This window comes from Abramis brama (genome assembly GCF_963993115.1).
Source record: "Abramis brama genome assembly, chromosome: 5".
Taxonomy (NCBI): domain Eukaryota; kingdom Metazoa; phylum Chordata; class Actinopteri; order Cypriniformes; family Leuciscidae; genus Abramis; species Abramis brama.
This window is the reverse complement of record NC_139967.1, coordinates 42,445,945-42,473,248: the sequence shown is the minus strand read 5'-3', so window position 1 is coordinate 42,473,248 and position 27,304 is coordinate 42,445,945. Positions and strand designations below refer to the sequence as shown.

Here is a 27,304-nt window from a genome sequence, read left to right as displayed (position 1 = left end):
TGTTTCCTCCACCAAATTATTATTTTTTTTTTAAAAAGTTATTGCGACATCTCACAATTTGGACTTATATCTCGCAATTCTGAGTTTATAACTCGCAATTGACTTTTTCCTCAGAATTGTGAGATAAAAAGTCGAAATTACCCATTTTTTTTATATTCTGTGGCAGAAACAAGGTTACTTGGAAAAAACAATTAATGGAAAAAAAAAAGTTTAAAGCTTAGATTATTAGAAACCATGGAATATTACAATCTATCCTTTAAAACGGCAAAGCTTGGGTTTCACAGAAACATTAATCACCACATGCAGAATAATAAAATGATACTCTCACAATGTAACACTGTAAGATCCTATACGGGGCAACAAAGTTGTACATTTGGCAATTTAGATTCAGGTTCATATGTGCTCCATTTTCACCATCTATATGTCGACAATTATGGAGGAGTATCTTTGAACCTGAAAAATATTACATTCCTATTATTATAACTTGATGAGGTGGAAATTATGTGGTGTCATTTCAGTTGTGACCTTTTCCTGTTCAATCGATATTTTACTCTAAAATATGCTGGTGTGGAAACCAGAAGAATGCAGTGGCAAAATGAACTACCTTACCCTTAATATTCAAAATAACGTGTGGTATCATCATACACCCACTTAAAAATGCTGTGTATGAATGGTGTATTTAACTGGCATTTAAAATACAATATCAGAGATGCTGAAATGTTGAGAACTAATATTTATATTTATTGTTCAGCGGACCGTCTTGCCATAGCGCCTATAAAAATGTGCTTGTTGTGACAATTGCATCAGCAGATAATTACATCACAGCTATTCTGAGAGAGATGTAATTTGCCTACTCGCTAGAAAGAAAACCGAAAGACTGAAACTATATTCTCAGTAAACCTCTTAATAACATGTCTCTCTTTCTTGAATTTCCCACCGTTTTAAACACACAATGATGTTTATGAAGGTAAGCGAAACAAAACAAATCAGCCAGGAGGGAAATAGACTGGACACACGGCACATTAGCGGAGAGCTGGAGACAATGGAGAGAGGAGGGGACACGGGTCATTTCTGTCATCTCACTGCCTCTATTACAGTGTGTTGCTGGTGCTTGTTTACAGAGAGCTTTTACATGTCAGAGGAGAACAGAGGAATTGGCTATCCAATTATGAGCCAGAGTAAATCATTTGACATTTCAGATTTATCATGCATTGTGATAAAAGATGTTAGATCTTAAAATACTGGGAGCTGTTTGAAGAAAGCATCAATTATCAATGTTGGAAACACATTTATTATGTGTCACCAATCAAGATAATAGTTTTTGAAAGTCTCTTGGGCTCACTAAGAATGCCTTTATTATTTCAACAATACAGTAAAACAGTAGTAATATGAAATATCATTACAATTGAAAATATATTTTTTCAATTCAATATATTTTAAAATGTCATTTATTCCTGTGATGGCAAAGCTACATTTTTAGCATCATTACTCCAGTCTTTTCTTCAGTGACATACAATCCTTAAGAAATCTTTCTAATATGTTGATTTGTCGTTCAAGAACATTTCTTATTATTATCAATGTTGAAAAAAAGGTTTGAAAGTGAAAAACAACTAAAATAAGAAGGTTCAAACAAAAGACACAGGCCTGACCTTGAATGAAAAAACATATTGAATTAAATATTACATTTTGATGTAGAAGACATCAAGTTTTTTCGTAAAACCAATAATCTGTGTTTTATTTACAACTTCGAAAAATCATTTCTGCAGAGTGAAGATGACACAAAAGAAGATATTTTGAAGAATGTTGGTAACCAAACATTTCTGGTGACCAGTGAAATCCATTGTATGGACAAAAAACACTGACACATTTATTCACATGTTCTTCAGAAGAAAGAAAATTGATTTGGAACAACATGAGGGTGAGTAAATAATAATTGAATGATTTTGAATTTTTTTATAACTTTTGTGAGACTTACACTGTGTTATAACCAGACGTGATGTAATGAGATTCAAGCGTCAAGCAATTTGCCTGTCCACACCAGACTACGAAACACAACAAAATCAATCAAAAATCACAGCGTGTGGGCGGAGTCTCTTTTCAAGCGCACTGCACTCACAACAAAATGGAATTGTTATAAAAATGAAATAAATTACACTACTTTAACATTATTAAAAATACATACTTAGTGAATGACCAATCTTTGTCATAGAATATGGACGTAGTGTCTGTGATGTCACCCATAGGTTTCTGAAGAGCATTTTTTAAGCCAAAAGTGGGCGGAGCCAGCAGTCGCCATCTTGGCAGCACGTCACTCCCAGATAACCAAAAATGGGCAAAGAGGCGGGGCGTGGGTGGAGCTAAGGTGCCTGGTTGCTGAAACCACGCCCGCCTAGCTCGACGTGATCAAGTTAGCTCAGACTAAGGAGCTAATGCTATATGCTACTGGGAGTACCGTTGCAAGGGCTGTGCCAAGTGTGCGACCGCCCAGGTGACAGTGCTAAAGTGACAGCTGACTTGATGATGTAAAGCCAATAGTTAAAGTTCATGTTTTTGCCCTTTGAATTAGTTAAAAGACATAGCTAAAAGTGAGAATGTGTATCGTTCGTGATGCTGTATTATTCTGTTAGTTAAAAATGTATTATGCAGTAACTTACAATATTGCTCTGAGCATGTGCGTGTGACAGTGATTCATGCGCATACATGTCAGTCAGCGCAGCATCGCACGTCAAGTTTGTAGAGCGCTTTATTCAGTCCATTTAAAATTCTGATTTTGGTGCCTCTCAAATGGGTCAAACCATAGATATTACCTAAGAAGTTAAAATGTGCTAGAAATCTGCACTCATTCAAGGATGTGCATTTATTGCATGGACAGAGAAAGCACTGACACTTGCAGGATTTCATCTGACGGTACGCACACAAAGTTTTTTTTTTATTTAACACTAAAAAGTTAAATAAGCATATCTGTTCCGTGAGAGCAACGGTACCACAGAACGAGTGTAGCCTCTATATCTATAGACGTTTTTAAATCTGAAAACTCCAAAAAGCAACAAAATTGTCAGACATCCATGAGTGCATGTTCACAGAGGAAAACAACTGGAAAACAGCGCTGGTTGTTCTCTCGACAGAATATGCTAATCAATGTATAGAAGATAACTACACATCAGCTACATAAATTCATCAACTAACCATTCAGAAATGTCCAGTTGCATTCTACATGTCACTTCTTGAGTCTCTCCATCATTGACTCTGGTTTGAACATAAAAGGCTAAAAGTTTTAGAAATTTTCAGTGCATGTCTGTGTGTGGTAAAAGGACACAAGCTCTTGAAGCTCCGCCCCCTGTGCTGGGAGCAGCAGCTCATTTGCATTTAAAGGGACAGACACAAAGTGTTGCATTTTTGCTCACCCTCAAAAAGTGACAACTTTAACATGCTACATAAAAATATCTGTGGGGTATTTTGAGTTAAAAATTCACATAAACACTCTGGGGGCATCAAAGACATTTTTTAACCTCTTGTGAAAAGGGCATTATACCACCCCTTTAAGTCAAGAGGAAGAGAGAAAGCTTCAAGCAAAAGAAAATGTTTAAACTTCTACTTTTGCTAAAGACTCTGACTGAGAGACTTATACAGACTGAGGGAATTATTGAGAGACTGAGGGAATTATACAGGTCCACCACAATCAGTGAGCCAAATTTGACAACTTTCCTTCAAACGGTTCTGAGGATTGCCATAGACTCCCAGCCAGAAGAGTAATAAAAAAGAATGGCAAAAAAAAAAGAAAACAGCAGGGACACACAACTTTAGTGCTTGGCCCGTAACTATGACAGTAAAAGGCTTTAATTTGGTTCCCTTTATGTTGTGCAATGACATTTGAAAGTTTTATCTTTAAAACAGAGGGCAAGAAGAAAGATTGCCTCATGCTATGCTTGCAGAAGCCTGTGAAGAGGCAACGTAGGGGAGAGTTCTTATCTCTGAAAGTGAGTGGGACGAATTGGAGAGCGCTCGAGCAAGTCGCACAATATCATTACAATAATGAGGGCTATTTGTTTTTTTGTTTTTTTTTACCAGTGAAAGTGGGAATTTAGTTTCCTTTAGGCAGAGAACAGAGATACAGAGGTGGACAATGAAAGCAGCTAATGATGAAAAGCTGTTTGTTCTCTGACAAAATGAGACTTGAGACAAACACACAAGACACAGATCAAACCTGAAAAACACAAGGGTCATACTATGGGCAAATAAGAGCAACAGAGGATTCCTAAACATCTTAGAAAACCATTAAGCTGCCATCTTAAACCAGAATCCTGGTGAAAACATCACACTCAGTTTGTGGACTGAGTAAATCAATAAATTTGATCACATTCATTACATTTTCATTTATTAAATACATTGTCTAATGTGATTATGCTTTTCCCTGTCAATATAAATGTACGATGTTACCATGTTTAAATCAATAAATCCATAAATCCATCCCCCAGGATTCCACAGATTTTGTAAGCAAAGAAAGAGTCTGGGCCTGCTAATGAGTAACGGCTGCATAACACTGACACTTGTCAGGGCATTCATGTCCCATGGTAAATTTAGGAGCATGAGCAACATATACAAGTAAATTGTTACATTATCTAAAGGAAATTGTTTGCCTATGCAAAACTCAAAGTCTCAATGTTAGCGTGCTTTGGGAGTTGCTTTGGGAGTGTTTTTTTAGTACATTGCTATGTGGTTGCTAAGCTGTTCTGGGTAGTTGCTTACTAGCACAAGACACCAAGAGCCCACACAAAGGTCCCTAGATATGGCTCAATTCTTGACTTTGACTCTGAGGGTAAAAGTGTGTGTGTGCGCGCGTGTGTGTGTGTTCCCACAACACAAGGATAGTAATAGCAGAAAATGTTGATCTTGAGGGGACATTTTCTGGTCCCCATGAGGAAAACAGCTTACAAATCATACTAAATGATGTTTTTTTGAAAATGTAAATATGCAGAAAGTTTTCTGTGATGTGTAGGTTTAAAGTTAATGTATAGAATATACAGTATTAAAAAAAAATCATTATGTCTATAGAAAGGCGCCATAAAACATGGAAACCCAATGTGTGTGTGTGTGTGTGTGTGTGTGTGTGTACCTAACATATTTTGGGGACAAATCTGTACCCAGAAGTGAGCTAAATCTGACAAAACCTCGTTGACAATCCCCAATTGTACAAAATAGTATAAAAAAAAGTGTGTGTGTGTGTGTGTGTGTGTGTGGGGGGTGGGGGCACTCACTTAGTAAGGGTCGACTATGGTCCATAACGTCTTCCTCCAGACCCGGGTTGAAACTGCAGCTACTTCGATCGCTAACCAAGCTGGAAGGGCTTTCCATGTGAAAGCTGGTTAGAGTTTGACTGGTGTTACTGGACAGTAGGGGTGTTTGCACTTGGCCTCCACTTGATTCTGGGTGAAAAGACTTTCACAATTAAAAACATTCAAATCAAAAGAAAATTCTAAATTCAAATTCAAAGTTTATCTGAAGAGGGGAGTGTTTAAGGGAAATGTATATGGAAAAAGTAATCTTTTTACAGTCCCATGGTATAGACATTAGTAGCACACTTATTACACAAAGCAGTTATAAAGGCAAGCTTTTGTTCAACTTAGTGGGTTTTTATTCCAAAAAATGTGTGTGCATCAAGCTGTAAAACAAAACTGAGCTTTAGGGGGATTCACGTTTTCTGTGAAACACAGTAGATCTAAGAGATAGAGTTGTATAAATTCGTACATGTTTATGTGAGTAGGTGCGAGTGTTTGTGTGAATTTGCTAGTGAATTTCTAGGAGGCATGTGTTACCAGAATCTCTCCTTTGATCGGTCTCGGACATGAAGGTCTTCCTGTCACTGCTGCATTCACTGAGCTCGACATCACTGCCATCGCTTTCACTTACGTAAACTTTAGAGAGAGAGAGAGAGACAGGGGGGGAGACAGAGACAGAAAGACAAAAAGTGACAGAGTTAATAAAAGAGAAGAAAAAACAACAACAGTGGGTGATACAAGATAAAAAGCATAGTGTTGTATAAACACAGAGATATACAGAGGTCTGTATGAACATTAAAGGGATAGTTCACCAAAAATTGAAAATCATGTCATCATTTTCTCACCATCAAGTTGTTCCAAACCTGTATGAATTTCTTTCTTCTGCTGAACACAAAAGATGATTGAAGAATATGGGTAACCAAACTGCTTTTGTTTTCAGCAGAAGAAAGAAATTCATACAGGTTTGGAACAACTTGATGGTGAGTAAAAGACCATTTTAATTTTTTTGGGTAAACTATCCCTTTAAACATAGACTGAAAGACAATGTCCACTATCCAATATCACTAACACTGATAAATAAACAGTCTAAGGTAAGGATATTAAATAGCAGTCCCAAAATAGTTTTGTTAATACAATAAAGTTAGCTATAAAGTTGATATGAACCACCGCAGTCATTAAAAATATGGAAAATAACACAGTGAAAATAGTGGCATTTTGGGTTAAGGTTACAGAAACTCCTGTTACCATGGTAAATACACAATACTAACATGATCTGTTAATGAAACATAAGGACACTGATTCTGATTAATAGAATAAACTTGCAAATCCTCCCCATCAAACACACGACTTACTAGTTATGTAATTTATTGGTATTTTTGGTAATTTGGTAAAAAGTTACAAGAGCATGCTCTTAAATTTCATTTATTCTTTTCATATAGTGAAGTGATACACAGTGTGCACTTGCATATTAGCATGCACAATTACATATTAGCATGCACAATTAAGGAGTAAGAGCCGAGAGCACAGTATACTGAATATACTAAGCGAATATTGAGTCAGGACAAAGCATTTTTTTCAGGCATGCTTTACTTAAACTGCGTCTGACAGAAGACTTAACAGAGTTTGTGTACCATTCAAAATAAAAGTCTTGCATCAGAAGAACATTTAGAATTACGTTTTTTTGTTGTCGTTTTTTTGTTGTCGTTTTTTTGTTGTCGTTTTTTTGTTGTCGTTTTTTTGTTGTCTTTTTTTGTTGTCTTTTTTTGTTGTCGTTTTTTTGTTGCCTTTTCCACTCAAAAGGTCTTGCAACCGACCAGTTGAGAAACGCTGTTCTACAGCACATTGACATCAAGTACATGATTGCATTCATTCTGAAACAATCTGTAAAACGGCTCACGGCAGCGCGAGAAGGTAAATTGGAAAATAAAAAGTAGAACAGAGGCATGGGTACAGAGAGACAAAAAATGAGTGTGCCTCTACAGTAATATCATTCACTTCTTCACTCCACTGTTTCTCCTTTCATTGTCTGAGCAGAGGCAGGTAAGGATACCCTGAGGAACTTCTGAGTGGCTTCAAGTGGACATGGACCTTGAGACTGTCTTTCCAAAGCCTTCATCATCCTAGCAGCACATGCTTGCCCCCGATCAGCGGCTTGAGCCCAAGCTGAAAATTAATATTTTTATCGGAGAGAGAAAAGGCAAGCTTCGGATCAGCACCATTCTGCCTTCCAATTTGCTGCACCCCATCTGCCATGGTTTCAATCACAGAAAGGAGGATGGAGGTGCAGTGTTGTGGTATGTGTGAGCGAGAGAGAGAGAGAGAGAGAGAGAGAGAGAGAGAGAGAGAGAGAGAGAGAGAGAGAGAGAGAGAGAGAGAGAGAGAAGAGAGAGAGAGAGACCCATCTCTAGTCACAGACTCTCTTTCTCTCATTCTCTATACCACCCACCTTTCCAATCTGGTATGATGAATACGGCTGTAGAGCAGCAAATTCTGTCGTCATGCTGAATAATTGTTACACACACGGGTTTGTTTGCCCTGATCTACTGTTTAAACCATTAAAACACTTGGGTTTGTAGTGTATTTGTGCATGCATTTTCATGTTTACCAAAAAAAAAAAAAAAAAAAAATTGTGTATTTCTGAGACAAATCTAACAGAGATTAAAAAAGTGTGCATGTTTTTTACTGTGTATGATTGCAGAAAATATATAATGTAGCCTATATGTTTTCATTGAACATTGATGGATTAGCAAATTTTGTGGGAAAATAAATAAATTTTGCTTAAAAATCTTATGAGATGGAGGCCTTTTACCTCAAGTGTGGGACAGAGCAAAGGAAAGCCAGTATTGATACAAATACTTTAGGTAAAGTAATATGTTTTGCATAAGATATAAGTTAACACTTTTTCAAATCAATCACAATCACAAAATGTAATATGGTAAAAAGTAGTACAAATAATTATGATATTTTATTATATGAGATCATTAATATCTAATTTTAAATATAATAATTTCATTATAAATTTGGTGATTATCTCTTTGATGGGCTACTGTACTTAATAAATGATATTAAACATCTAAATCTAACTACGTCATGTCACCAAGAGATAAAATTATCATCATGTAAATTATTGTGCCTTTAGCCCCAACAGCAAGGACACTTTTTACCCCAAATACCATCATTTCAAAATCGGGCTGATTTCATGTAATTTGAAGCCGTCATTAGAGTGCTGTGCTGTTCAAAAACCAAGTAATCCCTTGGTAGAGGAAAATAAATGTCTTAACCCTTAAATGCATACCTGGGGTCTTTAGTCATTCACTACCCTCCTCCTCATTCATTTTTTGAAGTGAGACATCAACCTTCTTAGTTGTTATATTGTTTATAATCAACTGATTAACTATAAAATAATGTTTTTTCATAAATTATTTGTGAAAATTGTATAGGGTCGCTAACGACCCGAGGTGTGTAACAGTGTAAGTACAGCATATTTGTTTTATGCAATTCACCTTTATTTCACAAGGTGGCAATGTCTGATACACTGATTAAGTGACGTTTCTCTAAAATAGGAAGTATCATCAGCAAAACTTGAAATGGCTCAGCGATTTACTGCAGAGAATGTACTGAATCAAATTACTGACAATCATATATTACTGTCACTGTCACTTGATGGTGGATCTGGTGAAGAAGCTGTAAGCGATCAAAATACTGATTTTGAAGATGTTGAAAATGATAGTTTCGAGAATATGAGCCAGATGCTGAATGTACTGGGAAATGAGCTCAAACGAGGACCGTGATTATGGTATAAAACATCTGCTTAAACTGAACCCTTCCAAGCTCCAAAACGTAACAATATATCCTTTATTTAATTCTTCTGTAATTGTTTCTCTAATATCAGGAGAGTTTTATATTATCGCGACAGGTAGAGATCCATCTGCGTTAGATATAGTTCATTGTCGCTTAAGACCCGAACAGCCTTTATGTAATGATTGGCGAAACATTCATGCATTTAAGGGTTAAACCGTCAGAACTAAGGTGATTGCTTGTTTAAAGTTGGCATGAAACAGAAGTTGTGATAGTCTTTTCTTTTAAATTGTGACAGAGTGAAATGGCTTCTCAAAAAAAAAAAAAAAAAAAAAAAAAAGCAGGACTTGATTTTGCCCATCAAGAATTGATTGGATGGTTGTGGTTTGCTATTGGTGGATCTCATGTGAGTGACAGGTTGTCCCGCCCTCACGCCAGTAAACATGTAATCAGAGAAGAGAAGTGATGTTGCTGCAAGAGGAAGATATTTTGATTAAAGAATATGAGGGCACATTAATTAAAAAAAATTATGATGTGTACAGATAAATTATTTATAAAAAAAACATGTAATATTCCAAACAAAATTAAGAATTATCCATTTTGATTTTCATGGTGACTTTAAAGAACCCCCGAAATCAAAATTTAAGTTTTTTAGCTCTTAGGATGAATATGTTAGCCTTAAGGTTATGAATTAGCTTGTGTGTTCCAAAACAAAGACAAAATTCGCATTTAGGAGATATAAGCATTCAAAACTTACAGTCTCTCACTTCCGCTAAAATGGATCACAGATTTTTATGACTTCAGCTTCTCATCACATCTTCTGTCCAATCAAATGCTCTCTAGAATCTGAAGCGTCCCGCCCCCTATGCTATAAACAAAGCGACCGTGGCTGTACCTGACTGTACGTTTGGTAGTAAATATGAGCAATATGGGTGGGAGATGTGTGTTTGGTTGCTCAAACGATCGAGTTTTATTCCGTTTGCAGAATGAAATGGCTAGAATTTATTCACACCTCTAACATTACTATTGAATCCAACGTATCATCAGCGCTCGGATTCGTTTCCATGGTGCTGTCAAGTAGACTTGCAGTCTGTGAGGTAAACTAAAACCTATTGGCTATTTGAAAAGGTGGAGGAGTCATTCAATATGTCCCGCCTTAGCTTCCTGTTTCAGTGGAAATTACATCAACGCATCATACAAAGCTGCGCGTTTCAAGGCACTTCAGTGGACCTTTAAGCTGCCTGCATATGGTGTTTTTAATCAGTCTGTCTGAAAACAAAGTTGTGTTTATAAGATATCGGGTTAACACAGCAAGTGCTTATGAGGATATCACTTTACATGTCAGCCAATCTGTCATCCTGCCTCCAGAATAAACTGCAATATGGACTAAACCTTGAGGTCCATTCAAAGGTCTGGCTACACAAGACGTGAATAACAGTACGTGGTTTAGTGGATCACACCCTGATGGGCTAAATCCTTCTGATGAATCAAGTATATTATACCATACTATATTCTTGCGTAACAAGACCTTTAGACCGCCCAGAGCCAGTCTGACTGACATGTAAAGCAACCAATCACAGTACATTTTGTTCAGCATCATGCTGAAAATGTAATGTAGATGTCCCTTGAATAAATGACTATGTAAAACTCCATAGAAATGCCACGAATTTGACAAATTTCATATACTTTTGAAAATCCAGTATTTAGTTGATCCTAATAAGCACTCATTGTCTCAGTTGTAAACATGACAGCTTTCTTCTTCCATGAGGGGGTTTGGCGTCACGGCGGCTTTGTTTCCAGGTGGACCGTTAAAGAACATCTCCCGGAAATCGTATAGAATTCAACCAATCAGATGATGACTTCGAAAATCCCGAAGTGTTTGCAATTTTGCGTGCCTTGTGCATCAGAAGTTCAGCCAACAGTCCGTCGTCATGACGTCTGAGGCTGAGACTAACCATAACATAGTTGCTAACATTACATAACATCCACTAGAGTTTCTTGGCCATTATTCAGATAATAGCAAAGAAAGAAAGAAAACACCCACACACACCACCAAACTATTTTGCAAACTGAAATCTGTGAAAATGTTGAAAATGAGTTCTGACTTCTTGGATATTTCATCTGAACCAACAAAAATGAAATAAACCATAGACACCATGTGTAACTAAGACACCTGCAGACGATTGTCATTTCCCTCAGCCTGTTATTTACAGTTGCCTCCTGATATTCAGAAACGTTCAGTCACATTACTAGTAATGACAGCTGAGACCAGACAACAGAATGAAGAAAAACTAACCTCTGCTAGGGGCCAGAGTACTTCAGCTGACAGTACTTCAGCAGCCAACTGAAATGTCACTAGACTTACAGTTAAAGGTCTCTGCAATTATGAAGTGATTGTTTATTTTCAGTCAAACAAGAGACAGGCATCGACAGGGCTTCAGTCATAAAGCAGATACAATTAATATGAAATTAATCTCTGTATACATCCTAACCTCTGTCTTTCTGTAACAATAAAGAATGGTTTACAGACACCATTTGATTAGGGATACTGTGTATGGAAGCTTATTATATTTCCGCTACAAAACAAAACATTTTAAAAGATAATTGCGACTTTTTCTCTCACAATTGCGAGTTTACTGAGAAATTCTGAGAAATAAAGTCAGAATTGTGAGATATAAAGTCAGAATTGTGAGATATAAATTCGCAATTGCGAGAAATAAACTATAAATTCAGACTTTTTTCCTCAGAATTGCGAGTTTATATCTCACAATTCTGACTTTATAACACACAATTGTGATTTTATATCATGCAATTCTGACATGATTATCTCCCAATTGCGTGTTATAAAGTAGGCCAATTTCCATTGACATTGTGTTTTCTCAGGATTATACCATTAAACATTGAATTATCCTTACCGTGTCAAAAATATTTTATTCTAAGAGATCTACTAACCTTGACACACGATCTATAAGAGTCCTCTCTGTAATATACATTTCTGTTTTATGGTCTCGTCACATGACAACAAATTGGCTTCTTGCATATTTAGTTACATAAACAGATCCTACATTGGATCATATGCGCCGTGCAAGTAAATCATACAAGTGTCCTCACGACACTGCAAAGCTTGCAGAGATTTACAACAACCAGTGACCTTTGGCGGAGACAACAGAAATGATTGCATAGTGCTGTAAATGAAATACCTGTTTTTAAGCCAACAATGCAACCCACACTTCCCTTTGGAGACTTTAGGTGTGTCCCAATCTGTATACTTATGCACTATTCCATGGCGTTTTGTAATATAAATAGTGTGAGTAGTATATTCACACAAAAACTACACATAAAAAGAGTAGACTTTAAATACCTGGACGATGCACTTCCGAAAAAAACACACTCAACAGCTTTATTTATGTAGTAGAGGCTATCAGTCTCCGATGTTGAATGACAAAATAACCTTTTTAAATAATAAAATTATACACTACACAGTTGTGCGCATAGTGTTTTGCTAGACATCATCAACACTGGTCACAATGTCTGTTGTCGGCTCTATCAATAAACTGGAATATATACCAAAATCTTTTGTTCCACAGTGACATGGTGTATTTACTACATGCAAACGCTCACCTTGGTACAAGCTGCTCACAGAAACAATGACCAGTTCCGAGGTTAACCTACTTGAGCCAAAGGTCTAAACCGTCATGATGACCTTCTGAACTGACAGTGTATAAATGTTCTTAAAGCCAAACTATGCATCAATAACAGCTGAATAATCTGAACCTTGAATCATACATTTGAAAATTCTTAAGGTTTGAATGTTTTTTTCCCCCTGTAAGGTTAAACACTCTCACTCCCACATGCCCTCAGGTTAAGGTTTCAGTATACTGTAGTAGACCACTATACTCTACATGCTCAGTACTTGGCAAAAAGTGTGTAGGTGCATATTAGATACTTTTTTAGTTCTTCTATTAGTTTCTTCTTAGTTCAGAGGGTCAATTTTTATTCTATTATTGTGAAGAAACCATTGGGTAATTGTATGTGTTCCTCTCTATGAAAAATCAAAAAAATTATCCCAAAAAAAGGCACTACAGATACACATAAATGTCACCGTATTGATAAATGAGGAAGCAGGAAACAAGAGGCTTCTTGTGCACTGATTTAGGGGAATAATTTACTTCTCCGATTTGGTATGATTAAATTAAATTCTAGGATCAATATGTGCTTAAATGAAAAACATCGTGCTACTATAGTGTGTAACTAAAGTATTTACAGCCTTTAACACTTCACCACAAGACACTGGACCAAATATATGTTTACAAGCAATAATCCTTTTGCTATGATGAGAAGAATTTGTTAATAATCTAAAAGATAGTAAATTCTTACCTCCCCAAAGGCCTTACCCAATTATACCCAGCATGCAACAGTGTTCTGGGCATTTCTAGTATCATCTGAAGAATGTTTGTAATAATAATTTCCTTTTTAGGTCTTTTATTTCTAAAAAGCAGAAAAATAATCTACTCCATATCTTACTTGAGCCATCTTTTGCTTATTTGCAGCTTTTCACTAACAGGTGTTACCTCCCAATAAAGAAACCAAAGTTTAGAAATGGGTAACGTTGGTCGACAAGTCTATTAATGTGGTTCACTGCAGTAGTTAATCTAGATTTTGTGTTGTATTGAATTTTTAAGCAATGATGACTTAATTATTGTGCTGCTAACAAAATGCTGTTTTAGACTTTCAACATGGTAAAACTCTTATAAAAGTTATTTTAATTATTATTCTCAAGACCCCTGCATTTTGTTCCATTGCGCACAACCACGTGTTTGATAATAAAAAATAATTAAAAAAAACACTCCCTGAAAAATGCTTCCAATCAGGTTCAACTGAACCTGAAACCAGGCAAATTATACAAGACTATTCAGTTATTCAAGCAACCATCTGACATGCTTTTGTTGAGAATATATATATATATATTTTTTTTTTTCTATTCAAGCAAAACATTCACATGAGCTAAATATATTTACTCTTTTTAGAATTCTGTGTCACCAACATACACGTCATTAGAAACACGTATATGGGAAACTCTCAGAGCGCATCAATGTGTCACAAAATGTGTCTCTTCTCAGACAAAATGGGATCCACCGCTGTCACAGACTCCCTTGTGATCAGTAATTCTAAATAAGAGCTCATTACCCACCCGACCGGCGCATTATCATCCCAAATCTGTTATGGCTGCCAGTAGCTGGATTTTCATGAAATTCCAATGAGTTGTATTTTACAAATTTACATACGTTTAGCCTGATTAACCCACCAGAATTAATTCATGAGTATATATAAATGAGTCTGGCAGGCAGAGTCCAGAGAAGCATCAATGTTGATGAAGATAAGTTGTGCTTAAGCTGTGCTTGTGGTTTATGGCAGATAAGATGCACTGTAAGGTGCTCCTATTGCCTAGTTATTGGCAAATGATTTGTCAAATCAAGTAACCTTTATGTGTATAGTGCTTTATATGATACAGATTGCTTCAAAGCAGCTTTAATAAACAGGAAAATAACAACCAATAATTCAAAATCAAAATTTATAAAAAATAAAAATAGTCCCGGGGGCCGGTTGCATAAACTGTTAGTCATTTTTTTCTTTTTCTTTAAGACTGTTCATAACATTTTTAAGTCAGTTGCATAAAAATGTAGATTGGTCTAATTTGATACCGAAAAGTAAGACTGATTACCTCTAACCAACTGCTAGCTGATCGTAGTTCTTAAGGCGAGACACAGCAGGCAAAAACATCGGGGGTTTTTTACTGGTCAATTCTGAGATTTTGGGATATTTGTCTTCAATAACTTGTCTTCTTTCAGACTTGTGGTAAAAAAAAAGTTCTAAATACACATTTAGGTCTTTATTTTATTACACTTTGTCTGTTTGCGTCTGTAGATTTCTCCTAAATTCAACAAAAGTTGGCGTTTTAAATCATCACGCTGCTCCGCGATCGCTGTCTGCTCCCTGTCATCACACACACCGTTAGAAAGCTTTCTCTCTCCTGTATAATGCTGTTGGATCCAAATATGGTCATTTCCTTTTTATCAGCAACCAATCGTGAAAGTAAAAGGGGGGATTTAACTCTAAATGCGCAATCTCATTGGCTGATGATAAATCTTTAAAGCCCATTTTCTCAAAATGACTTTTCTCTCATACTCCAAGTCCAAAATCTCCACTTCAGTAGCACCTATATACACCAAACTTTCCAGTCTTGTACCTAGTTATATTATGAAGACATTTACAGAGGGATTTGTAAATATATTATTCCTAGCCTGATTTATATAACATTTTATTCCAAAAAACATGGCGAAAATATTTTTTTTAAGGCTATTGACAGTATTTTCTGATTTACAGGATAACAAAAGTAGATATCCATAAATCCCTCTGTAATTTTTTTCCCATCTAATATGTGAACACAATGAAAAAATAATTTTTAACCTGGCTTTATCCAATACTCAGATTTCGTTTTTTAAAATATATGCAAATTAGCGCATATTTAATTAGATATTGCCTAATTTGCATATTTAAACATTAAATTACAGAAAACTTGTAATACATTTTTTTCTCATCTTAATGTAGGTAATCAACTGGGAAAGTTTCATGGTGATATCTGCTAGTTAAAATGTTTACCCTATTCACCTGTAGTGTCTTAACATAATGGCTATGTTTATACATCTGGCCACTGTGGTCTTCACACTGGCATTTTTAACACTGAACCTAAAGGCAAAGGGATATGTTCAAACCTGATTGGTCGGCTTTTATGGCGTAAATTTTGTCACAGAACTTACTGAACATCCAAAACAATGCCTGTTGTATGTGCGTAGAAAATGAGTACAGGAGTCAAAACAGCGGCAGGAATCCCTCTGTCACACACACAAATGAAGATCTGCTGCGAGGAGACAAGGTTCTGATGCCTGTACTCAACTGTGATGGGCAACATCGAGAATATGACGAGAAAAAAACAGGTATGCTTGAGGCATTCTGTCCTTTTTAGTGTTGCATCTTGTGACATCATGTCATGTTTTTGGTTCGTTTACATGTCTTTGGTCCTTGTTGCGTTCATATTTCAGTCAAACCGCACCAGAGATCGTTTGGAAGTGGACCGAGACCCATCTTTTCAGGGGTCTTGGTCCGCTTGTTTGGTGGCACCAGGGTTCAGATGGCAGCGTTCACACCTACTTAGATGATACGCACAAACAGATCAATCGCACCAGGGTTTGTTTTAATTGAACCAAACATGCCAAGTGTGAATGCACCCTAAAATGGATGACTTCGAGTCCTATAAAACAACTTTACCAAGCAGAAGTTTAATTTATGAAATCTCTGTTTAAATCTGAAAGCAGCTGAGCAGAACGTTTAGATAATCATCATTCTTCTATCTGTCGTCTCCCCCAGAGCATCTGGGATGGGAAGCGCTTCACCTGCATGTCCAATGACATCAGAGTGAGTGAAACTGCACCCAGCCTAACAATCAGCGGAACAGAAAGATATTCAGTCGATCGCTCCATTATATTTGTTGAGATGTGATGATTTTGACCTGTCAACATTAAAAGATGTTCCAGATTAAATACAAGTTAAGCTGACGAATCCGCAGAAGGTTTAATTGCAGAAATCTGATGCTTGCATTTTGTTAAAGCACTTCTAAATTTCAATCCAATGTTTTCCATTGCATTTACAAACGGAGGGATGAGTGAGAATAAAATTGTGGGAATTTAATTTACAGTAAGCCAGAGATGACTTTGACTTTAATGACTTTTATTAAATCTGTAATATTTCTTTAAATAAATTCTTCTCTGTCTCTGCAATGTTTTGTAATACTCTCTGAAAACAAGTTTTTCAACAACTGGCTTCAAAAGACTAGAGCAAACATGCTCTGTTTAATCAGATTTCAACTAGATCAATACAGATTTAGTATTATTGTATCAACATTATTGCGCTTGATCACAAAAAAAGCCTTAGAAACATTTACTCTCAGCTTGCTGAGTAAATACACTAAACAAAAGACAGAAGGCGTATAAAATGTCCTGAAATAACTGCACAAATTCAGGTTTTGTTTTTGTCTTTTCATTATTCCACAAAGAATGTTTTACTATAGATAATATATATAGTCAACATATATGTGCTGCAGATTTAACCCTTCTCTTCTATGGATCTTCTGCAGATCAATTTTATCTACACAGGGTACACAAATTGACGCCACAAGCCTAAGAGCGGCAGTAAAGCATTTTATATGGATTTTTTCAAATCATATCTGTGGAAGATGTTTTAGATTGAAAAATGAGAAAAAAGGATAAATTCATAAGAATGTGCTGGTCGCTCTTTTCCATGCAATTACATTAAACAGGGACCAAATCTTTCAGAAAAAAAAAAAAAAAAAAAACAAGAATGCAAAAGCACCATAAAATGGTTCATATGACTCATACACTATATTATAAGTTTCTGATCCATATGACAGTTTGTGTGATTCATAGAAGATATTCCCCGCTAATTAGATGTTGTAACATCTAAGTCAGTGAGTTGAATTTCGAGAACTGAATAATTCAGATTAGTTTTGTGCACTGGATCAGCTGATTCATTGAAAAAAAAGCCGGACTCAAAAGAATGATTTGTTCGCTGCTTCTCTCATGAACGCAGTAGAGTAGATGTAAAGATTTTCAGAATAACAACTTACATTTTACACAAAGTTTCACACAAAGCGTTATGACTATGACTACAAATCCACTACATGACTATGAAAATCTGAACATTTTAAAACACAAGGCATCATCCACAGACCAAAAATAGGGATCATACACTAATTGACTGAGGACCACAAGACTTTTAATCTTTCAACTGCTACTGCAAAAAATCTGCAGAATGGCTCTGATTTTTCAAATAGCAACAACTCCTCCAGACTGAAAAACAAGTGGAAAAAAATGACGGATTCTTAAAGACCACTTTTGATGCTTTATGGTGCTTTTGCAACCTTTTTGAATCTTAAAAACTCTAATCCTAGTTCAATGTAATTACCATAAAGAGAAAGGCCAGCACTGAATCGAGCATGTAAAGCAGTCTTCAAAATTCTCCTTTAGGCCGTGTGTATTTCAGTCAGCTGAAAACGGCAGGCGCTCTTCTGAAAACACCTGCGGGCGGTTGAGAACTTCAGCAGCACAGCGTTTTCTGGTTGTTGTTTTTCCCCCAGTTTGGTATATGATACAGAATATCCACATGAGTCTTACTAGTATCTGATTTCGCAAATAGTTTGTTTCTGAATATAAAAATGCTGGCAATATATGAAGTACTTGCTTTGGTCCTTGTTTTAAATGATTTTGTTGTCATCTGTTATACAAGCAAAATGTGTTGGTTGGTCAGTGTGGTATTTGTCCTCCCCCTCCTCCACTGTGATTGGATGGCTGATCAAACAACAGTGAAAGAAATGAGCGCTGCATTTTACTTAAAGTTAAACATTTTTTAACTCTGCGACAAAAAAAACAAAAAAAAAACGGTAGCAGTTTAAACTAATATCACGTAATTTAAGTCTCTTCGATGATTGATTGATATACCAAGGGAGGCTAGCCTCCTCTGCCATGTTACTTTTCTCGACACTCTTAATTGCTGAAAGTGAAACACTCAATGGTGATTGGCTCATTTTATTTTACCAACGGAGACATAAGTCTCCGGCTATGGATTTGTCTCCCCCTCCCTTTCTCTATCCCCTCGGACTCGCGTTTCGCAGATTCGGCACATTCGGGAAAGAGGCGCGCGGTGGAAATTACGGTTGAAATTACAAACAAGAAATACACATTCTGAGACATTAAAAATGAATAACTGTCTCCCATTTTCACCTCAAAATGTTGGGTAGTCTGTGCCTCCCTTCCCTCCCCTGACGAGCCGCCACTGAACTCAAGATCCCCATTTAGCCAAATATGGTTCTTAAGAACAAAATTCTTTGTTGAGCCTAAAATGCTGCAAAAACCTCTGAAGAACCCTTATAAGAGTGTATGTTATCGAAGGGTCAGGAAGGAGAAATTCCTAAATCAACTTGCACTTATATCTAGATTGGGTAAACCCAGCCTGATCTGCCGACGATTTGATTTCGCCCTGCAGCTCAGGCTGGAAACCTGTACATTTATCTCTGCTGCTTCCTTTACAAATTTGCGGGAACCAATCACAAACTGGCATATCCACCTGGCGCGCTATTGGCGGGTTTAATCCAATCCAATTCCAGAGACGTTACGGCTCTGTCCAATTCCTTTTAACCTCTCGACGATGCTCAATGGCTACTTTTTAGCAAATTAATCGCTCGAGTGGGTGTAAATACCACAAACTTTCATGTCTTTTTTGACATAACCTGCAAAAAAAAAGGTGTCCAACCCCAAAACACTAATGCACCTCATTCACCTCTCACTCTAAAGCACGTGTGGATGGTACCAAGCCACATTTGTTACTCTAAGGCTGGTTTAACGAAAAAAAAGGAAAACTGCATATGAATCACAGTCTAGGAACATATGAACAGATGTGCTCCTGCCAATGTAAACCATTCCATCGATACATCTTTGTAAAGCTATAAAAAAGCCCCATATGTGGAATTGATGAACGTTCCTGAACATCTTATTTGCATGTCAGAGATAATGAAATGCATGAGATACCGTGTGACTGTAAACTCTGATGGACCACAAGCTTTATTATAGGTAATAAAATGATGATATATTGGTCCTCTGTGTGTCTTTACTATGAGAGACAGCGCTTGAGGGCCGTTGGTTCATATGCTGTAGAACTGCCTAATTCTTCTGATAAGTAAGCTTATCACACACTGCAGATGGGTCCATTTAATTCATGCCATGGAGAGTTTATTTTTACATATATTTCACTTTTCATCCTCTCTTAAATGCATTTCTGCAAGGTTAAGCAGAACTGTGCCTGGAAGCTATAAAGCGTTTCAGCCTGAAATGGATGTGAGGGTGAATGTTTATTTGGAGAAGGGTTAAATGGGGTCACCTTAAGATTGGCAGAGCTCATTAATAGCACCACTGGTAGAGAATGGGATGTCCCATCTAAAATGCAGAAATTACTAAGGGGTGTATTAATAAGCCAACTGACCTTTAGATCTATAGCCTCACCAGTATATTTGGATACCTGCTACAATTACCTAATTACAGACAAAATCCAGTCAAGTGTGTGTACATTAGGGGTGTAACGATACCCTAATTTCACGATTCGATACATATCACGATACTGAACTCACGATACGATATTATTGCGATACTCCAAGACATATAATAAAAGGTTAAGAAAAAATGTACTGTTGATTAAATGCTAAATTTGATATAACATTGTGGGTGTAAATGAATAGGCTTGTACAATGGTGACACCAGAATAAATATATTCATGATTCTGAACCTGAAAATACCGAATTATTTTATTTTATTACGAATATGCTTGCACTCTGTCACTGGCTAGATATATTTAAAATAATGTAGGCCACTTTTTACTGGTAACATAAGACTTATAACATAAGCATTATCAGGACCCACTAATATTCCCCCATTATTATACATTATATTCAACATAATATATTGTAGTTTAATGTAGTACTGACTCTGAAAACTTCAATTTTTTCTCACAGGGTAATTTTTTATTTGGGTGAACTATCCACGATACATATTGTCACTATCCACGATACATATTGTCACTATCCACAATACATATTGTTGCATTTTTGTATTGCGACACGATATATTGTTACACCCCTAGTGTACATAATAGCAAAGTAGATCTAATGTTTTACTATTTTACTTCTTTTTTTGTGAATTGGTTTGGTTGAAAAGTTTTGGTTGTTCTACCTATGTTATCTAATGCAATGGCATTTATTTTTGTGTCCAAATGTTCGGAGTTCAATACAAACTATCGTATTGTTCCAAATATAAAACGTTGTTTTTTTCTTGGAAATACATCTAAAAAAATGGGGTCGTCTTATATTTGGGGGCTAGACTTTTACATGTCAGTAATACACCTGCAACAATAGGGAGTGCCAAATACGTGTAAAACAAGTGATTCCCCCGGACTGATAAACACAGACATATGGTGTATCTGAGTATAATGTTAGAAGATGGCGAACCCAAAAAGGCCGTCTTAAAAATGCTAACAGTCAAAGAAAAGCTTATTGCATTCCTAAAGCGTCCGCTTCGAAGAAACTGACAAGGCAAGTGTGTCAGTACGTAGTCAAAACATTTTTTTAGGGGTTTCCTATAACCAGTGCCGTCATCCAGCTGAAGGCACTGGAAATCGCCAAAAAGCTAAACTTACCCACCAGCTGGCCCATCATTTCTTATTTCGGCTGTGTACTGATGCACCTGCCCGTCAATACCTTCAAAGTGGCTGCTTTGAATGATGAATGATTTGGCGTAAAAGATTAGCGCTTGCCCTCCAACTACAGGGAGAAACTGCTGTCTTTTCAGCGATATGTGATCGGCCTAAGGAAAAAACATTCATATCCCCTGTATCAGATAGGCAATGCAGATTAAACACCTGTGTTTTTGACATGCCAGCATCTGTCACTATGACTGATTTCTCACCTTTATTGTGTACAATGAAATCCACTAAATGAGAACTTGAGGTTGTTTTTATGGTAATGTTTTATGGTTTAGTGTTTAGTGTAAAAGTGTTTATTTCTGAATGTGATTGTTGGTACATTTTAGCAGTATTTACCATTCTTTAAATACAACAATTTCAAATTTAAATATGCAATATAAAAATTATTTTCAAATAAAGTATTTTCTTTAAAAGACAAGATTTGGTCCTCAAAAGGCCTTTTCTCAAAAAGGGGGGGGGGGGGGGGGGATGGTCGTCTTATATTCAGGATCGTCTTATATTCGGAACAATACGGTAAGCTAATTGCTAATTTCACTCTTCTTTTTTACGATGAGGCACTAATATTCGTAAATGGGGCCAATTATTGGAGGATTTAAAGCAGACATGTAAAGCTTTGTAATGTTATAAAAACACATGACCATTTATTCTTCTGTTCGTTGTATATTATTCTCATACTTTTTATGGTTATTTTAGGCATTTCATTTTCAGGCAATTAAGTTGGCAATAAAATTTGACATAATTTGGATACAACTAACACAAAAATGGTACGTGATTTCCTCACACTAAAATCATGTTAATACTCATTGTCTACATCTTGTGGCTATAATATTGAAATGGTGAGCATTCACCTCCACTCAAAGTAACCTGACTTTTTTACTTTTTTTTAAAGAAGAAAAGGGGGGACGAGTGGAATTTATTTTTCATAATAATCAATGTTTGAAAAAAAATGCTGTTGAATGAGTTTAACTTGTATTGGACGCATTTTATTCCTTTAAGTCCATTGTTTTTTTGTTTTTGTTTTTTTAAATCAATATTTTGTTTTGATCTTTGCCTTTAATTTTAGGGAAAAAAAGTGAAACCAGACAGAAAAGTAATGGGAGAAAAAGGGGGAATGGGATTTGACAGATCGGATTTGATCCTGTTACTCCTTGAGTACAAGAATTTCAGTCTTTAAAGCTCTGTGCATTCCATATAGAATAGAATAGAATAGAATAGAATAGAATAGAATAGAATAATTAGCATCTGACCTTTGCTTTGAGCCCATGTGTAGCTGACTGGTGCACTCCTGGCCACTGGCAGCTGCTCTCCACTTTCTAATACTGACTTCCTGTTATCTAGAACTGTATCCTTAATGGGACGAATATGCTTCGGCAGGGTTTTGTAGAACCAGGCTCCAGAACGTTTCCACACCTTTGAAGAGCAGGGAAAGGAAAACAAATCAAACACAGCTCATTGTGGAGTGATTGAGAGCAGGTACTCAAAGGAACAAAGTAAACTCATGTGGCCAAAGACACAAAGTTATCACAGAATGCTCATCTGGAGAGAATCGAGCACTGCTTTTAAAACTTTATCGTACATTTAACACAAAACATTACAGCTGTCTGTCCAGCTAACCAGCATGCTCTCAAAATCTGTGTAATGTTTTAATGTTAAAATATTATATTATATTATATTTATTATATTATATTATATTATATTATATTATATTATATTATATTATATTATATTATATTATATTATATTATATTATATTATATTATATTTATTATATTATATTATATTATGGGAGGCACCAAAATGAAAATTCTGAGCCGAAACAGAAAATTCAGGATGCACTTGGACGAAAACCGAAAATGCTTCTTAAATTTTTTTATTTCTTATTTTAAATTAGCTTTTTTGTACAATTGTACAATTATACTTTTTAATGAAATTAAATCATTTTAAATTATACTGAATAAAAAAAAATACAAGCCAATAAAATACAATAACCACACTTTTATTGAAAGTAACATTAAAAATGGACAGAAAATATATTAACATTAAATATCAGTACAGTTTATTATTCTTTATTCAGTTCTATGCAACAGGTTCAGAATTGTGTGTGTGTGCTTGTGCTTGTCTGTCACTTTAAATGCTCAAGCTTGTTAGAGCAGGATGGATTCTGATTGGCTGTCAATATTTTAACCGTTCATCAGTTGGATAAAATCGTTCTGAAAGTGATTACAATGATATTGTTTCTTTTCGTTATCGTTGTACCTGTGGTGTGGACTCTGTTATTGTTTACTATTGAGAATGTTTTTTAGAACTATATCTTTATTGTTATCTTTATTATCATCCTTGGTGTGAACAGGCCTTAAGCGAGTACATTACTTGCATCAAGCTGATATTCTTCAGGTCAATCATAATCACAAAATCAGTTTCAATGTCCACTGAGGAAAACGATTTCTTTGTCTCTTTAACCGTTAAGAGGATTTCCCATGACAACGCTAGTCAATGCATTTGTAAGTTGCATCTTATAAGGTGTTGTTTAATTTTTTTTTTAATAAAATAATAATAATAATAATAATAATAATAATAATAATAATAATAATAATAATAATAATAATAATATATATTATAATAATTATAATAATAATATATTATAGTAATAATAATAATAATAATAATAATAATAATAATAAATATATATATATATATATATATATATATATATATATATATATATAAATATAAATATATATATATATATATATATATATATATATATATATATATATATATATATATATATATATATATATATATATATATATATATATATATATTATTTATTTCTTTTTTAATTAACAACAATGTCCATGTTTACAACCCTGTTTCAGTCCATTTCAATATAAAAATCTTTGCTACTGACTCACTCATAAAGACAGTATTTGCTGCTATCTAATGGCGGAATAATGTGATTTTTACTAAAGTCAAAATCACAATCACTAACGGACCCTTTATCAAAACCGCATACAGCATGTTTTTTACATAAAATAATATATGAAATCAACACAAGCAAACAGTTCAGTCAAAAGTAAAAAAGCAGAAATTATGAAACATATCCTTGCCCTTAGCCAAATCGATTTGCTCTGGAACAAGTAATAGATTAATAACAGACCATAGATTGTTCATTTGATATACCCAAAATGAAGTATACCTCATGTTTCAACACTATCTACATAAGAGCCAGCAGCAAATTCCCGAAGGACTGGCCGAGATAAATCTGTTCTCAGCAGGTGCCTGAGCGCTGAACTGTTTTGTTTTGAGCTATGTGTTATACGTTTTGTTGTGTTATGTTATGTGTTATATGTTATGTAAATAGAAATCTTAAAAAAATAAGAATAACTAATTAATAAAAAACACTAATAATTAATAAATGATAATAAATGAAATGAAAACTGATAATATAAAAATAAAAGCTAATTCAAATATATAAATAATATTTTAACACTGCTACTACCTTAGATACCTGAAAAAAATGCTAAAGGCACTATTTCATTTGTACCTTTGTTCTATTGTTTTTCTTCTACTGTAATTTTCTTTGTTCTTTATTTCATTACTCAGTGCTGTTTTGAATAATTACTTGAAAAAACTTTTAGCTATGTTCAGTTATATACATGAGAAAGATGCGGAGGCTATATGGCATTGTTTTAATGTCGCTGCAACATGAATTGTTACATGTACAGTATTCATTTCTGTAGTATTGAATACATGTACTCTTACCAACTACTGGAATTTTGCTCGGTCACAACACCACGGTGACTGAGCGGAGTGGGCAGAGTATATTTGAAATCTTTCACCATCTTTCACTATATTTACTATGTTATATGGCATTTCCATTTGGTGCTTTAATGAATGTATACTCAATATGGATGACTGGTTATGCTCATTCATGTTCATTTCATACCACAGAACCCAGCAGACAAGTAACTAACGTCAGGCCCATCATTTTCAAGGCAGTGGCACTTAATCAGGTGACACACACCAAAAACTCAAACAGTCCTTTCAAAACCCATGACCCCTCGGAAAAAAAAACCCTGCAATGCTCTAGAGATGTTCTGAGCACATTACGGTCCAGTGCAAGTCACTCATACAGTGATATAACAGAGAGAGACTGATGCGCGGTAGACCAGGCCCTGTTGTAGCCAGGAAGACAATTAAGAAGTGATGGACAGCAGACTCTGAAATGTCGAACTGACAGCAGCTGCTGGAGTCTTGGCAAACATCAACTCCAGCTGTACCTTCTCAGTTACAACTCCATTTGCACAACCACTGGCCAGACAAAACCATGCACATCTAGCTTGCAGGGTCAATCAATCATCTAAGAATATATAGCCTTGCTTGTTTTGCACATTTTGCATTGGTCTTCACCTCTGACGGTTTTTGATGTGCGCAACAAACACGCAAAGGAAAGAAATGTTAAAGACTCTTTGAGCATAGATGAAGTCTTTGTGTTTAGTGCAGAAGCCAAAGGAATGCAGGAAGCAACCGTTTTGTATTCCCCAGGGTACCAATTTGTACTAGCCAGCAAGAGGGAAAAGTACATTTTAAACTACTACTGCAATCAGTTCATTCACAGTGAAAAAAATAACTTAGAGTCATTTGTGAACAGTCATTTTCACAGAACTGAGTTTTATCAGAGGGAGATAACATGTAATTTAGAAAAAACAATCCACTTTGAATGTCTGCAATGTCTGGTTTTGGCCCCCTTATGAGTGTATAGCCCCCTAGTTTTTAAAGTAGCCTACATAAGCAGAATAATGTCGCTATGCTTTCACTGTGTTTCTGGGTGAAAAAAATACATTGATACATTTTATACTTGGCACTAAGCAGTGTTGGGTAAGTTACTCTAAATAAGCAGTTAATTTCTAGCAGCTAATTATATCTTCAACAGTGTAACTGTAACTGTTGAAGAATCGAATTCAAATTCAAATTCAACAATCGAATTCAAGGGAATTCGATTGCTCCTGTCTGTCTTGCTGCTGGTCTGTGTCTGTAAGCTCTGTATAGCCTTCTGTTTTGAATCTCTATTTAATATCATTCCTTCTTGTTCTTATTTGCTAAATTTAACTTACTCATCAACATATATTAGGTATTGTCTAATATTGCCTATAACATTAATCTGACATCGCTAGCTTTTATCTAAATCATTATCGCTAGCATAAAACGGTTCCAGCTGTAGAGCCCGTGCAGCAGGGCAACTGGGTGACCATGAGATGCTGTAGTCGCGGGACAGAACACTGCTCTTCCGTTCCGATTACAGCATTGAACAGGTTCTCTCGACTCAGTGAAACACCCACTGAGAATCCTGTTGAATGTGCCCTAGTTATTGTTGATTCTATTACACGGAACATGAAAATAGAGACACCAGCTCCATAGTCACATGTTTGCCGGAAGCCAGAGCACCTGACATCAAAGAAAATTTAAAAGTGCTGGCTAATGCTAATCGTAAATTCTCTAAGATTATTATTCACGTCGGCACAAATGATGTTCGACTTCGCCAGTTGAAGATCACCAAAATTAACGTTAAAGAGGTGTGTGAACTCGCAAGTACGATGTCAGGCACGGTAATTTGCTCTGGCCCCCTTCCTGTTCGAAGGAGTGATGAGATACTTAATAGACTGTGCTCACTCAATGGCTGGCTGTCTAAGTGGCGTCTGCAAAATAATATAGAATTCATAGACAATTGGAAAAGTTTTTGGGGCAGACCTGACCTGTTGAAAAGAGATGGTACTCATCCCTCCTGGGATGGTGCTGCTCTTCTCTCTAGTAATCTGGCACATAGTCTTAGAGCTCAAACATGAATT

At 35.8% G+C, this 27,304-nt stretch overlaps 1 protein-coding gene across 3 annotated transcripts in view; it reads right to left on the bottom strand.

The window, feature by feature from the left end:
• Positions 1 to 27,304, bottom strand: part of doc2b (double C2-like domains, beta) — a 223,447-nt gene that overhangs the window by 152,005 nt on the left and 44,138 nt on the right. For all 3 annotated transcript variants that reach the window (XM_084113642.1, XM_084113643.1, XM_084113641.1), the window contains exons 6-8: positions 22,703 to 22,865; positions 5,814 to 5,912; positions 5,256 to 5,423 (exon numbers count right to left, since the gene is read on the bottom strand). In XM_084113642.1, coding sequence (XP_083969768.1) covers positions 5,256 to 5,423; positions 5,814 to 5,912; positions 22,703 to 22,865 — 430 coding nt within the window. The remainder of the gene's footprint in view (positions 1 to 5,255; positions 5,424 to 5,813; positions 5,913 to 22,702; positions 22,866 to 27,304) is intronic.